Below are 16,049 nucleotides of genomic sequence, written 5' to 3'. Positions count from 1 at the left end.
GATCTTGTATCAACCAGAAAACCCAGAGCAAAAGGTCACAGGGTGGGTGGAAGGTGGGAGTTAGGAGTGTTGTGTCAGCTACACAAAGGCAGGGACTGTTGTCTCTTCTGTGCTTTATCTGGTGGCTGGCACAGAGTAGAAACTCAATAAATATTCACTGAATGAATGTGAATGAATGAATGAAAGGATGAGGGACAGAGGTCAGCATTTGCAAGGGCACATTGCATTTTGGGAGTATAAATGTCCTATATGTAAAGTGGTACCCAAGGATGGAAGTGGGGACATGCCAGTAGAGTGTGTAGCATTCATTTAGAGGGCCTGAAGACTGAGCAGTGAGGATGACAGAAAATTCTACACACATAGGGCGTAGCTTCAAGATGAGTGTTTGGTTGATCCTAGAGTTTTGGTTAAATTTGTTGCAGATTGATTTGCTTGCTATGACTCCCAGAAGGTAAGGTGACAAACAGCCAGATGGGTGTTGAGGGGAACCAGGGCAATCCACACACCTGTCTCTTGGCAAATACTGAGTCTGTTTGGAAAGCTTTCTCCATATTCAAAAACTAGCAGAGGCAAGAAAATTCGCACAGAGCTTATCAAGATGTTCTACAGAGTGAAGAAAAAGGAACATCTTCTTGAAGACCTAGAATAAATGAACTTCTGAAATCAGGACAAAATTTTAGAAAATGATTAGGCATCCTCAAAACATGCAATAATCCTGGACTACAAGAAATAGGTTGGAAAGTCACCAGTGAAAGAATAGATTACATTGTTGTTGTTTAAATTAATCTGCCCTTGCTGCTGCTGCTGCTGCTGCTAAGTCACTTCAGTCGTGTCCGACTCTGAGGAACCCCATGGATGGCAGCCCACCAGGCTCCCCCGTCCCTGGGATTCTTCAGGCAAGAACACTGGAGTGGGTTGCCATTGCCTTCTCCAATGCATGAAAGTGAAAAGTGAAAGGGAAGTCGCTCAGTCGTGTCCAACTCCTAGCGACCCCATGGACTCCAGCCAACCAGGCTCCTCTGTCCGTGGGATTTTCCAGGCAAGAGTACTGGAGTGGGTTGCCATTGACCTTACTAGAAAGCAATTTGGCAAAATATATTTTGAGTTCTATAAAATATTCCACCACTGACTCCTCAATTTCATTTTTATTCCAAAAAAAAATCAGAGATATAAGAAGTTTTATGTGTGTATGTATGTATGAAATAATCACAGCATCATTTATAATTGTTTAAAATAATTCTAGGTTCATATGTTCTAATAAATAATAAATAATTTTGGCATATTCATATTATTTTGTTATTCAGTCCTTGAAAACATAATTTCACAGGATAGCTAATAAAATTGGAAAGCTATCATGCTATATTTTTAAGTAAAAAAATAACAGATCTGAGTTTTGTAAAAAAAATTTGATTACCAAAAAACCTATAGATCTATAAATCTATACATCTATAGATTAATAGAGAAATGTACTATTGTTAGTAATTATCTTGGCATAAAAGGACTTCAGGTGAATTTTATTTTTTTAAATAATTTTTTAGTTTTTAAAATTTTATATAATAAGCATGTATTAGTTTATACTCATAAAAATTAAATACTTGCTTAAATGTCTGGTAATGGTTCATGAAAAATAGAATTAAGATTGCTGTTTCAAACATTTATATTTTCTCCCTTTCTTTGAGGATCTCTTTGACATAAGAGTGCTGTATAATAATGAGTAGATCCATGGTGACAGTAAAATAATAAAAAGAAAAGAATGGGATTATTTTGCTGGCTAGACCAGAATAAATCACAACCCACATGGACAAAGGCTGCAGGCAGGCAGCTGCACTCTCCTGGCACAAACCCGCGAGGGCCAGCAGGTGAGGAAATCTAGGTTGTGGTGGCCCCAGAGCTGAACCAGCATTTTAGCTGCAACTTTCCAAACAAAGACGATCGTTTACTTGGTGGGGCTCATATGTGGGTGCTGTGCCCAAGGAGAATGAGAGACAAAGAAGCTCAAGGAGACATGTGGTGACCTTTGATGTTCACATTGAATCCTGCAGAAAATAAGAAATAAGCAGCCAATGCCCAGAGAAGTCAATTGTTACATTCTTTCAACCCTCATCTCCAAGCGTGGGGACTGCTTCATTACTGGTCAGTTATACTCTGCACTGCAAATCTAGCAGTGGGACATGGGGAACACGCTTCCCGTTAAAAAAAAGAAAAGAAAAGAAGTGCTAATAGTCTTCCAAACATTCCATGTACTGAGTACAATGAACTCTGCATTAAAGCACATTTTGCCTCTAATGGGCAATTCCCTGTCTTAACCAATTTCTTCGAAGTGATTCTGTGTGATAGAACTCAGCACTTATTTTTAAAAACTCCAGTTAAAATCCCATATTTGGGCTCTGCAATTGATCTTTAGGGTAAATGCAAAATGGGAGTTCTATTGCAACTCTTCGGATTTTATGCAGTAATTTTTCTTAAACCATTTCATTAAGGTTTAAAATGCATACTAACAGGTAAAAGATGATAATAGATTAAAAATTAGACTTTATTTTCTAAAGAGAAGTTAAGGACTTCAGGGAATGAAATGATGTTGATCAAAACACTGAAATCTACTAGCTCACTGCTTGTTTATAACCAAAATGAAATGGAGGAAGGAAGGCGTTCCCACTGTCTAGTACTAACGAAAATGAGTTTTCTGTGTTGCTTTCACTCTTTATTTTAGGATGTCACATTATGATAACTAGAGAATAGAAGAGGGGAATGAACGTATAAGAAGGATACAACCAATTTAAGCTTCATTTCTGGGATGAGAAAGACATACCAGGCAATTTGAAGAGTCCCTATCATAAAGTGGTATACTACACACAACACATAAAAAATACTGATTCATGAAAGACTATATAAAATTAGAATGTAAGACTTTGATTACAAAAAATTCTACTGGGGAATTTAATGTATCTCTTTCAGAATCCTATATCTAGTGAAAATATAGATAAGGATGTAGGGAATTTGAGTAACATCATCAAGAAATTCAATACATATGTACAAAACTTTTTCCCTAAAAAGAGCAAAAATACTTTTTTTGGTGTGTGTCCATGGAATATACACCCAAATCAGTCACATATTTGATTATAAAAAATCTTATATGTTAAAAGTAGAATTGTTACTGGTAAAACATTCTTATAATTCAATGTATTAGAAATAAATATTACTAATAAAAAAGGTAATCAAAATTGTGATCATTTGGTAAACTAGGAAACTCACAAAAAATCACCTTGCAAAGGAAATCAAAACAGTCATCTCAAATGAATCACTGAATCAGACAGAGATCATTGATGGATGCAAAAACAATGGCTAAAAGAATGTTGGAAACAGGAGATTCACACAGTTCTCAAGTGTTGCCCCATAGGTTAAAAACTAATTACAGAGTTAAAACTATACTTTTACAATGGAAGTTACTGCTATAACCATATGAACAAACTCAGCATCACCAGTAGTGGGACAAGTTGACTTTATGTGCCTATTGATATGAAATGTACATTATTAATTTTGGGGGAAATACACATTATTAAGTATATAGCATTACCAATGAATATTCTTTTTGGCTTAAACAACAGACATTTATTTTCTCACAGTTTTGGCAGTCTATGATCAGGTTGCCAGAATGGTTAGGCTCTGGTGAGGGCTTATGTCTTGGTTTGCAGACAGCACCTTCTCCCTATGTCCTCACTGTGTTCCTTGGAGCACATGTGCAGAGAGACAGCAATCCATCTCTCTTTTTATAAGTTCACCACTCCTATCAGCTAGAACCCTACTCTCATGATCCCACTTAACCTTCATTACCTTCTAAAAACCCTGTCTCCAACTACAGTAATACTGGGTGTTAGAGCTTCAATATATGAATTTTGAGAGGACACAGTTTACTACCCAGGATAGTATATCTCAGTTTGGGACTAACCACGTCCACAAGGGGTTACCAGATACCATGTCAAATAATACAGACCAACAGGTGTACCTGAAACATACCCCTAATGAGTGAAAGACTTGTTCATTTGCCAGTGGAAATTCTCGCCAAAAAGGTTCAACCTGAATTTCAAGCCTTGACCTAATTTCTAGTTTCCAGGAAATATAGCAGAGAAAAGAACATATTAATTGATCTAGAAGGAAACAAACAAGTCCAGAATGTGAAATAGTGTGTGAAACAACTGACCTTTTTTTTTCCCCTAAAAATCAATGCCATGGGGGAAAAAACAAGCAGAGAAACTGATTTAAAGAGACTAAAAGAAAACTGACCAAATACAATATATAACCTCTATCAGATCATGTAATTAAAAAACATCTACACATGATATTTTTTTTGCAATAACTGGGAAAATTTGAGTGTATACTGATAACATTATTGTTTTTAATATTTTTAGATACAGTGATGATATTTTAGTAATCTAATAGAATGTCCTTGTTTTTCAAAGACTCATTATCCTGTACTTAGATTAGAAGTGTATGATGTCTGTTTTTACATTTAAATGATTCAGTGAAAAATAAAAAAAAGCAAATAAAAACACATTTAATATATGTGATATATGTATTTATAAAAGCAAGAAAGCAAAATGGGCATATTATTAACAGTGGATAAAACTAGGTAAAGGTCATATGGATATCCATTTTACTACTACATTTAACCATATGAAATTGCCAATCCTTGACCACTTTTGAGCTAAAAAAAAAAAATCACAATCTTACATCTGAATACAGCAATTACCATAGGAGACACTGGAAAGGTGATTCAGTTCAGTTCAGTTGCTCAGTCGTGTCGGATTCTTTGCGACCCCACGAATCACAGCACGCCAGGCCTCCCTGTCCATCACCAACTCCTGGAGTTCACTCAAACTCATGTCCATCAAGTCGGTGATGCCATCCAGCCATCTCATCCTCTATCGTCCCCTTCTCCTCCTGCCCCCAATACCTCCCAGCATCAGGGTCTTTTCCAATGAGTCAACTCTTCACATGAGGTGGCCAAAGTATTGGAGTTTCAGCTTCAGCATCAGTCCTTCCAATGAACACCCAGGACTGATCTCCTTTAGAATGGACTGGTTGGATCTCCTTGTAGTCCAAGGGACTCTCAAGAGTCTTCTCCAACACCACAGTTCAAAAGCATCAATCCTTCGGTGCTCAGCTTTCTTCACAGTCCAACTCTCACATCCAGAAAGGTGATTAAAGACCTACTATTAAAAGGACTCCAGGAGCCAGATGGTTTTACAGCTGACTCCTAACTTCTCTTTAAAAACCTGATCATTTCTACTCTATGCTTTCATTTAATACCATGAAAAAATAGAAGTCTTTAGCTCATGCTATGAATATAGCACATCCTTAACACTATTTAAACTTTAAATAAAGAGAGCCCCCTCTCCTTCCAAAAAAAAAAAAAAGAAAATTATAGACTAACCTCGGCTATTATTATAGATAGCAGAACTGTGGGGAAAAAAATAACTATCCTGATATTGTAAATATAATTCAATATCAAGATAGCAATCAATATATCTCATACATCAATAAACCAGATGAAAAAAATGATGTGATTATCTGAATATATGCTGAAAACACTATTAAACTTTATCTGACATTTCTAATAAAAGCTGTGAATAAAATAGTTACTAATGAGTCCTCAGTTCTGCTCAAAGGATTTTAACATGTATTTTTTTACTTAATGTTCACATGTTTAATCTTCAGAGACAGATTCTGTTATCCCCACTTTACTCTCTAGGCTAAATGTCTAGAAGAGGGAATGCTGACTCCTATAATCACTGTATGTTTAACTTTATAAGAAACTGCTAAAGTGATCTACAGATTGGCCACACTCTTTTGTATTCCCATCAGCAATGCATTCTCTCAGAGTCTGAGTGTGTAGTTTGCATTTTTATGCTCTTAACAGCGTCTTTTGCAAAGCAAAAGAGATTCCTTTTGATGAAGTCCTATTTATCACTTTTTTTATTTTGTATGTGATGCTTTTGGTATAACATTTAAGACTCCTTTGCCTAATTTAAGGCCATGAAGATTTGTCTCTTATGTTTTCTTCTAGAAGTTTTATAGTTTACATTTTGATCTAAGATCCATACATGCCCTTCATGTGAGCTGTGCAGTGTATATATGGGACCTGAGTGATGCTCTCTCTTGCAGTTCATTTCTCAAACGCTTTGGTGTGATGTTTAGGGTCAGATATATGCTTATGCAGCTTGGAGGTGAGCCCAAAAGTTTATACACAATTTTAACTTTCCTGTGCTCCCTCCACACCACAATTTCCCCCATATTTTCTGGCTTCCTAAAGCCCAGGGTTTTTGTTTCCCTGTGCTTCTACGTGTTTTCCCATGACTTTTCTGCAATATTGGGCCTGTTTTCAAGGTCAAACAGTGATAAGATTAAGAGAGAAAATAATGCCATGGGAATTCTTCCTGCGGCCTCAGGTGAGGCCTCAGGATCTTAGTTCCCCTGACTGGGAATTTGGGGTCCATCCAACCGGCGCTGCTGCCATCATTACCGCTGCTGCCTCAGCTCTGCCTGGTATTGAAATGACAATGAAGTAAGCAATAACAACAAACCCAGGGAATTCCCCACTCCTCTAACCCATGACAGTCCTCTGTCCTGTTCCTTATGCCCAAACAGATCACTTCTGTTGCGGTTCTTACTCTCTTCCTTATTGTGCAATTCTGACCTTTAAACTGCTTTGAGTTCAGGTTGAGAAGCCATAGAGGGGAAAAAAAAAAAGGGAAATTCACCACTGGTTTAATAGTACTCTGAATTTGTTTCCTTCCCCAATCCATCATTTACTCTTAAAAGTCCTTAGATAGCAGCTACAGGCATTCTGTCTAGAGATTTTAATTGCATTCAGAGAAAGATACAGAAGGGATTAAGCATGGTTACTCCGTCTTGACCCAAACTGGAATCCCCTCTATAGCCTTTTGGGTCACAAGTTCCATCTATTGTATTTAAAATATTCTTTTCAGACTTCACGTATTATCTAAAGTAAAGATACATCACTTTGCCAATAATGATCTATATAGTCAAAGCTATAGTTTTTCTGGTAGTCATGTATGGATGTGAGAGTTGGACCATAAAGAAGGTTGAGCACTGAAGAATTGATACTTTCAGACTGTGGTGCTGGAGAAGACTCTTGAGAGTCCCTTTGACTGCAAAGAGTTCAAACCAGTCAATCCTAAAGGAAATCAATCGTGAATATTCATTAGAAGGGCTGGTGCTGAAGCTGAAGTGTCAATACTTTGCCACCTGATGCAAAGAGCTGACTCATTGGAAAAGATCCTGATGCCAGGAAAGATTGAAGGCAGGAGGGGAAGGGGATGACAGAGGATGAGGTATTTGGATGGCATCACTCAATAGACATGAGTTTAAGCAATATCTGGGAGATGGTGAAGGACAGGGAAGCCTAGCATGTTGCAGTCCACGGGGTTGCAAAGAGATGGACACAACTCAGCCACTGAACAACAGTAACAACGACACATTTATTACTTAAAGTAAGGCACCTATATTTGATCACATTTTATGATAGCAGGCTAATAAATACCCTTCAATAGAGCAGAATGTTCATTGTTTGGTAAACCTCACAAATGGGTGAAGCTTATTGATACTGATGTTCTCAAGAGCATGTTGAAGAAGATAAGCGCATGCCTAGTGGAGGATAGCTGGCAGATGTGAGGATAAAGTCTATTATCTCTGGAACTGGGAAGATTCAGTATGCAGAAAGAAACATATTAAAAAACCCAGATGGCACTGAAGGTAAATCTAGTAGCTGCTCTCCACACTTGTTAAAAACCCAGGATATATTTAGGTTAACAGCAGGTTACTAGAGTCATCCAATAATTTTAATAAAATATATCAAACTAAATTAATTTAAGCAATAAATATTTGGAGTTCTGAAACAATATTTAGAAAAGCCTACAGAAAATAGAACATAATTTTAAATGGGAGTTAGAGGTGGGGAATATTGAGTATAAGTTTACATTCATAGGAGTAAACTCATTTTCCATGTTACAAGACAGAGGGTATTTCTCAGACTTGTCAATTAATACAAACTGATACAAAATGTACAAATTGGTACAAAATCAATGCAAAATAATAAATTAATATATATCAATGAAATGGTGCAAATTAAATCTCTGAAGAGATCTGAGACAAAGATTATTTTACTTAGAAGCAAACAGAAGCATGTTCCAGAAAGAATCTTTCTGAGTTGCTGGATAAATATTACGCTTTTTGTGAGCATTTTTCTTTAAGAGGTTCATTATTTTGAATGCAGAAATAGGAGCTGCCTGTAAAATTGATGAATCTAGTCACTACATAAAATGAAATAAACTCCCTAGAGACTATTTCTATTTCCCATGTAAGCCATGCTTTCATAAATACAATTAATTAATAACTCTTTATGTGTATGTATGCATGTGTGTGTGTATATGTGTGTATATATATGTGTATACGTATACACATATATATACACATATATGTGTATATATACGTGTGTATATGTGTATGTGTGTGTGTGTGTGTGTATACATTTATATATATACACACATGCCATAGGCAGAAAAAGGATGTTTAGATAAGCAAGGCTCATAGGTGGTGATTTGGGTAGTGTTGCAGCAACATTTGGTCTTCCCTGGTGGCTCAGTGGTGAAGAATCCACCTGCCAATGCAGGAGACTCGAGTTCGAACCCTGGACTGGGAAGAAACCCTGGAGAAAGAAATGGCAACCCACTCCAATATTCTTGCCTGGAAAATCCCATGGACAGAGAAGCCTGCTGGGCTATCGTCCATGGTGTCACAAGAGAGTTAGACACGACCTAGCGACTAAATAACTACAGCACAACATTTATTGAGCACTTACTGTGTGCCTTAAATTTATACATGCAATACTTAATCCATATAAAAATCTAAAGAGGTAGGAAGTTATTATTGTTTCAAGCTTACAAATAAGAAAACTGAAGCATAAAGAGGTTAAATTATTGCTCAAGGTCCCACAGCTAGTAGGAGAGGGAGGCAAGATTAGAACCCACATTGTCTGCCTCACAGTGTGTGAGCTTAATTACTATGTTAACTCACCAGTGAAATAAATTGTTAAACATGCATAAGACTCTGGATGCCAAAAAGAAAACCAAGCAGAACCCAGCTGGATATGAAGGGAATTTGATTATATGTATGGATGTGAGAGTTGGACTGTGAAGAAGGCTGAACACCGAAGAATTAATACTTTTGAACTATGGTGTTGGAGAAGACCCTTGAGAGTCCCTTGGACTGCAAGGAGATCCAACCAGTCCATTCTGAAGGAGATCAGCCCTGGGATTTCTTTGGAAGGAATGATGCTAAAGCTGAAACTCCAGTACTTTGGCCACCTCATGGGAAGAGTTGACTCACTGGAAAAGACTCTGATGCTGGGAGGGATTGGGGGCAAGAGGAGAAGGGGATGACAGAGGATGAGATGGCTGGATGGCATCACTGACTCGATGGACGTGAGTCTGAGTGAACTCCGGGAGTTGGTGATAGACAGGGAGGCCTGACGTGCTGCAATTCATGGGGTCACAAAGAGTCGGACACAACTGAGCGACTGATCTGATCTGATCTGATCTTCTATTACATTAGATTGTCATTTCCTCACCTCAGCAATAAGGGAAATCAGTATGTAAGCAGGTATATTTAACTTCATTATTGTTTAAGATTAAAAAATATTACTAAAGACAGTTCTCTCTTTACCTCTGTATGCATTCCTATGGTGACTGATATTAAAAACTTTGTAGTCAGTGGGGACATTTGATGAAAAAATCATTCTAGGATGACATAAAATAGAAGAGGACATAAACCCCAAATAAAATTTAAAGACTTAACTAAAATAATGCTAGCGGAGACACTGTATTACCTAAAAGTTTTTCATTCTGCAATGGACACAGAGCAGGATGTGCAATTTTTTTGTCTGATCTGTGAAAGAGGCTGATGGAGGGCTGATGGAATCCCAAATGGGGTTGGGAAATGAGCCTGAGGGTAACAAATGCCTCTAATTTCAAATTTCTACAACTGAGGTAGACAAACTTCCCTCCTTGGCTACCTGAGACCAGGGCTGGCCTTATTTACCTTTAACTTTTCTAGGTCAAGGAGAAAATTTGTATCTAAGAATTTCTGTGCTGAGTGAGCAAGTCAACCCAATCACTCATGATGGATGAAGATTCCCTGTATTTGTTTTTAACTGGCCTGTCTTGGTTATAAAAGTACATCTCTTTTTCCCCAGAGGATTTGTTAATCAAGGTAGATTGCTGGCATCAGGAATAAGCTCATTTATTTGCAGAGGCCGGAGAAGGCAATGGCACCCCACTCGAGTACACTTGCCTGGAAAATCCCATGGATGGAGGAGCCTGGTAGGCTGCAGTCTATGAGGTCGCTAGGAGTTGGACACGACTGAGTGACTTCACTTTCTCTTTTCACTTTCATGCATTGGAGAAGGAAATAGCAACCCACTCCAGTGTTCTTGACTGGAGAATCCCAGGGATGGGGGAGCCTGGTGTGCTGCCATCTCTGGGGTCACACAGAGTCGGACACAACTGAAGTGACTTAGCATAGCATAGCATTTTCAGTGGCAGAAGAAGGAACTAGTTGGGAGTGCAGGCCCTGGGCTCGGGCTGCCTGGCCTTGGAGTCTGACTCTGCAGCCAGACAATGCGACTGTGCCACTTCGTCAGGCCTCACCCACTCTAGGAGGAAGCTACTACCATCATCTCCATTTCACAGATTAGAGGCAGAGTTGCAGGGAGGTTTTGTACTTTATCTTGCACTTTATTTTCTAATATCTGGCACAGAATAAATTGTCAATAAAAGTCAACTATTATTCTTTGTGATATTGGAAGCTAAAATCTGGAAGTTGTATAAGTCATCTTGCTGGGGGCACTTTCTCATACTGTCTGGAATACAAGTTCTGAATTGCTCTGGTAAACTAGGCTTTCTGCACTGTGGCTGAGATGTGTTGAAGAGATGAATCTGGCATTCCTATCTGGGAGAAGCTAGGAAGTGTTTTCACTGTGGTATGGTCCCATCATCTCATGGCAAATAGATGGGGAAACAATGGAAACAGTGACAGACTTTATTTTCTTGGGCTCCAAAATCACTGCAGATGGTGATTGTGGCTGTGAAATTAAAAGATGCTTCCTCTTTGGAAGAAAAGCTGTGACAAATCTAGATAATATATTAAAAAGGAGACATTACTTTGCCAGCAAAGGTCTGTATAGTCAAAGCTATCGTTTTTCCAGTAGTCATGTATGGATATGAGAGTTGGACCATGAAGAAGGATGAGCACCAAAGAACTGATGCTTTTGAACTGTGGTGTTGGAGAAGACTCTTGAGAGTCCCTTGGACTACAAGGAGGTCCAACCAGTCCGTCCTAAAGGAAATCAACCCTGAATATTCACTAGAAGGACTGATGCTGAAGCTGAAACTCCAATACTTTGGCCACCTGATGCTAAGAGCCAACTGACTGGAAAAGATCCTGATGCTAAGAAGGACCGAGGGCAAGAGGAGAAGGGGATGACTGAGGATGAGATTGTTTGCTTACATCATCAACTCAATGGACGTGAGATTGAGCAAGCTCCAGGAGATGGTAAAGGACAGGGAAGCCTGGCATGCTGCAGTCCATGGTGTCATTCATGATTGAGCGACTGAACAACAAATGGGCTCTCATTCCATTAACTCCATGTGACACCCTACTCTTAACTAAGTAGGGTTCAGTTCAGTTCAGTTGCTCAGTCGTGTCCGACTGTTTGTGACCACATGAATTGCAGCACGTCAGGCCTCCCTGTCCATCACCAACTCCCAGAGTTCACTCAAACTCATGTCCATCGAGTCAGTGATGCCATCCAGCCATCTCATCCTCTGTCGTCCCCTTCTCCTCCTGCTCCCAATCCCTCCCAGCATCAGACTCTTTTCCAATGAGTCAACTCTTCTCATGAGGTGGCCAAAGTACTGGAGTTTCACTGCCAGAAAGTTTTACTCTGTTGGTCTCTGAACTTTCTTTGTAAACATGTGTGATTCTTTGGTGGATAATACTGTTTACTGGCCTTGTAGGGCAAAACCTGACACCTTTGATCTCTTATTTCCTGGCTAACAGCAGAGCTAGTCCTTGGCTACTGAGAGCTGAGTTTTCCTAAGCACCAGGATTAATGTATTTAACAGAAGGGAGGAGACCTGGATTCTAATCAAGAGACCATTCTGCTTGCTTTTACACGAAAACCTCCAAAATAATACTGGAGGAATCTTTTTCTCTAGAATTTTAAGAAGCAAAGGTCTCTGTGTTAAATGCATTAAAATGCTGCATTAAAAGTATTTTGTTATTATTAATAAAACTCTGTCCGTGTAACTCTCCAGGCAAGAATACTGGAGTGGGTAGCCATATCCTTCTGCAGGGGATCTTCCTGTCCCAGAAATCAAACCCTGGTCTCCTGTATTGCAGGCAGATTCTTTACCATCTGAGCTACCAGGGAAGTCCCATGATAAGACTTAGCCAATGGAGAATTTGTTTCATATGTAAAGATCATTCTTTACATAGAGTTTCTCTAAGCTTAAGTCATTGCCATTTCAAGTTATTTCTATCAAAGTGCAATTCATATTAATGTTACCAATTTTTACCTTACATAAAACTGCATCTTACTGTGATAGTTTGCAGCTGAATGACAGATTTATAGGGACAAAAAAAAAATCCTCAAGTACATACCTAATAATTAAAAAGAAAAAAAGTTGAATGTAAAATATATATGAGAGGGAAGGCAAAGTGTATAAATAAATCATAGCCAAGTGAGGACGTTTGAGTTCATTCTATGTCATGTTTGCATACCTGCCCTTTGGGTTCCCCTTTATGTGTCATTTGATTGAAGCCCCAGTTTGCTAACATTCTGGCATTTCATGGAAAGCATCTGACATCAAAGATGGTTAATGAGATGTTTCTCTGTAAACAAGCAAAGTCTCCCTACATACAGTGTAAATGATGGACAACTATATTTAAAAGCTATAATGAAATTGAGGATTTCTTTGATAGCATTATAAACCATGATGGAAGTAGAGCATACGATAGTACCGCTATTACACGGTCAAACCAAATGTGTGTTGTGCTTGTGCCTGAACACACACTAACTTATGGTCTTATTATTTTATGTTTATTCTAGTATGTTCTATTTCCTTCTTGATCAATGCACCATGAATTTCTCTCCTCAAGGTAGCCCCATTTCCACGTGGGGTTATAAGTGTAAACCAGTGGTTCTCAAAATGTAGTCTCAGAACCAGCCATATCAGCATTGCCTGGAGTGTGGTTAAAATACAAATTCTTAGGCCCTGAACCAGACCTACTGGATCAGAAACTCTGAGGCTGGGGCCAGCAATCTGGAGTTTAATGAGCCCTCGAGGTGGTTCTGATGTTCATTTGAGTTTAAAAGCTTATGGTTTTAACTTTTACTCTTCTTCCCTTCTGGCTGGTGGATAGGTCTGGCATTGAATTTGTGGGCCATTTGGAGCTAGTTCTCACTGGGGCATTTCCATGACCTGGCAACTCCATACTGTGCCTCTCAGCAGGCCATAACACACTGGGCTAAGATGACCTCCAGGACTCCTTACTGTGGATGCTACAGTTGATGTTACTATCTTTCTCTATTAGGCACTGTACTATACTTGATAAACCTTCTAACTCGGCTAAGGCCCCATTTTATATTACCTTCTCCCTGCTGGTCCAGTTGTTAAGAGACTGCATAAGCTATGACATCTATCTGAAGCCAATGGATGCCTTTCAAAAAAGTGGTAAAGAACCTGCCTGTCAATGCCAGAGATGTAAGAGATGTGGGTTCTAGAAGATCCCCTGGAGGAGGGCATGGCAACCCACCCCAGTATTCTTGCCTGATAATCCCACAGACAGAGGAGCCTGGTGGGCTACAGTCCACAGCATTGCAAAGAGTGGAACACAACGGAAGGAACTCAGCACGCACGCGTGCATAGGAGAATTCGGTAAATATTTTAGGGTAAAACACATTATTGCTTTGGGGACAAATCCTTCAGGGTAAAGAAACACAATAATAGAAAGTAAGTTATATTTGAATTACTTTAAAGAAAATGTTGCCAGCACCACTTTATGTTCTGAATATTCTAATTTACCTGATAGAGCATTCAATATATTTCTCTTGTGGGGATTGGTATCCTCTAACTTCTGCTTTCCAAGTCCTAATTTTTCCATGCATGGATCCACCTACTGAATTTATTTTCCAGAAACCTGAACACACTATTATCTTACTATCAGTTTACAGAGGAGCCGACACTATAGTGTTTAATGCAATATTTGTGCTCATCCAGAGGAGCCTACAAGTAGCTACCACTGTGAAAGAAATTGCAGGTCACATTTACATGGTTAGAAAATAGTTCAACAAGCATTTCAAAACACTCTCCATTTCGACCTTTGGTCAAAGCGCTTTTAAGTGTTTAGCAATATTCACAATACTTTAAAAGGCCCTTTTCCCCTTGAATTTGGCTTACACATAGCCACTTGGTCCAATTTAAAGATAAGCTTTTTATCCTAAACTCGTTAGTCCTGCTCTTGCATCTATTTGTCAAGTGGGTAGAAATCTGTTAGTAAAGGCTTAACAAAAGAAATATATGTGTGTGTTTATTATATCCAGCTAATTTTTCATGTACCAATTATTTATTCAATTCTTCTATGTGCCAGGCACTACACTGGTGCTGGAATAACAGAGTCCTTGGTCTGAAAACAATCTTCTTGGAAGCCCCTTCCCAGTCAGACGAATCTTATCCTGTCGGATGTGATGGGTATGGATTTGCCTCACAGAGAATAGGGGGGACCAGGGAGGGGCTGCAGGATCATCAAGGTGTATGACTTTGGGAAATAAAATGTGATTTACGTAAAGCACTGTTACATTCTGGCATGTGAAAATGAGGATCCAGGTCAAAGAAACACTTAAATAAAGACAAGAGCATTTTACAACAGATTTGTCCCTTTACGCAGTTGCCACAAGCTATTCATTTTTCATCATATCGTCTACTACCTGCATCTTTCGGGTTCATAGCAATCATCTTCCAAGCACTGCTTATTGAACGGCCCCTGACTGAAGCCTTGACCCCATTTTCCTTTGAGAAGTTGTCTAATCTGTGTTTATAACATCCCTCTGGCTAAACATATGGCTGAATAATCAAACACACTTGAGCATTTCCTGTGTCCTCAATTCTATCCTAAGTGCTATAGGAATTAAAAACAAAACATTTTTTCCTTCGTATCACAGCCTTTTCTGTATAAATTGCATTTTATCATAAGTATCTTGAAGACAAGACTGGTGTCTTACTCATTTTTGTCAACTCCACAGCATGTCACATCGTATTCAATAAATCTGGTTGAATGGAAGAACTCATAGATAAAGACAGTCACTTCTAGGGACGGTAGACTGTGAACAGACATCATCCTGAGATTTCTAGAACTCTTGGTAAAGTCAGTTCTGTTGGTGATCAGTCATATTGTTTCACCTTGTCATTGAAGGTTGACTTGACCCCAGGGAAAGTAAATGCACACACAGGCCACTGTACTCTTGGCCAGTCAGCAACATCTGAAACGGAACAGCACAATCATACCTCATAGTCATTTCCTTTGTTAAGCAGCGTCACCCACCTGATCTGAAGCCAAGTCAGCATGGGAGTTGTTCCTCCTCCGAATATCCAGACTGTGAAGAACACGAGGAGCAGCGTGGTGGTAAACATCATTTGCTTCGGCTGAGATTCTGTGTTCCGAATAGCTAAGGCAAAGGCTATCGCTCCTCGCAAACCTTACAGAGAAACACCAAAGGAAGGAGAGTAAACATCTATACAAGTTTCATTCTCATTTCATTGAATTTATATTTACCATTTACTGACAAACACAACTTCTTTTTAAAATTAAACTTTTAATTTTGAGATAACTGTAGACTCACCTGTAGTTGTAAGAAATAATAGGGACTTACTGCGTGCCTGTTCCCCATTTCCTCCCCAAAGACAACGTCTTGC

General features: G+C 38.9%; 1 protein-coding gene across 2 annotated transcripts in view; it reads right to left on the bottom strand.

The window, feature by feature from the left end:
* The window catches only part of SLC9A9 (solute carrier family 9 member A9), a 663,428-nt gene that overhangs the window by 203,456 nt on the left and 443,923 nt on the right, over window positions 1-16,049 (bottom strand). For both annotated transcript variants that reach the window (XM_059885432.1, NM_001076068.1), the window contains 1 exon segment: window positions 15,679-15,832. In XM_059885432.1, coding sequence (XP_059741415.1) covers window positions 15,679-15,832 — 154 coding nt within the window.

The sequence above is a fragment of the Bos taurus genome, chromosome 1 (assembly GCF_002263795.3).
Source record: "Bos taurus isolate L1 Dominette 01449 registration number 42190680 breed Hereford chromosome 1, ARS-UCD2.0, whole genome shotgun sequence".
NCBI classification, from domain to species: Eukaryota; Metazoa; Chordata; class Mammalia; order Artiodactyla; family Bovidae; genus Bos; species Bos taurus.
The sequence above is the reverse complement of the archived record's forward strand: the minus strand, read 5'-3'. Positions and strand labels throughout refer to the sequence as shown.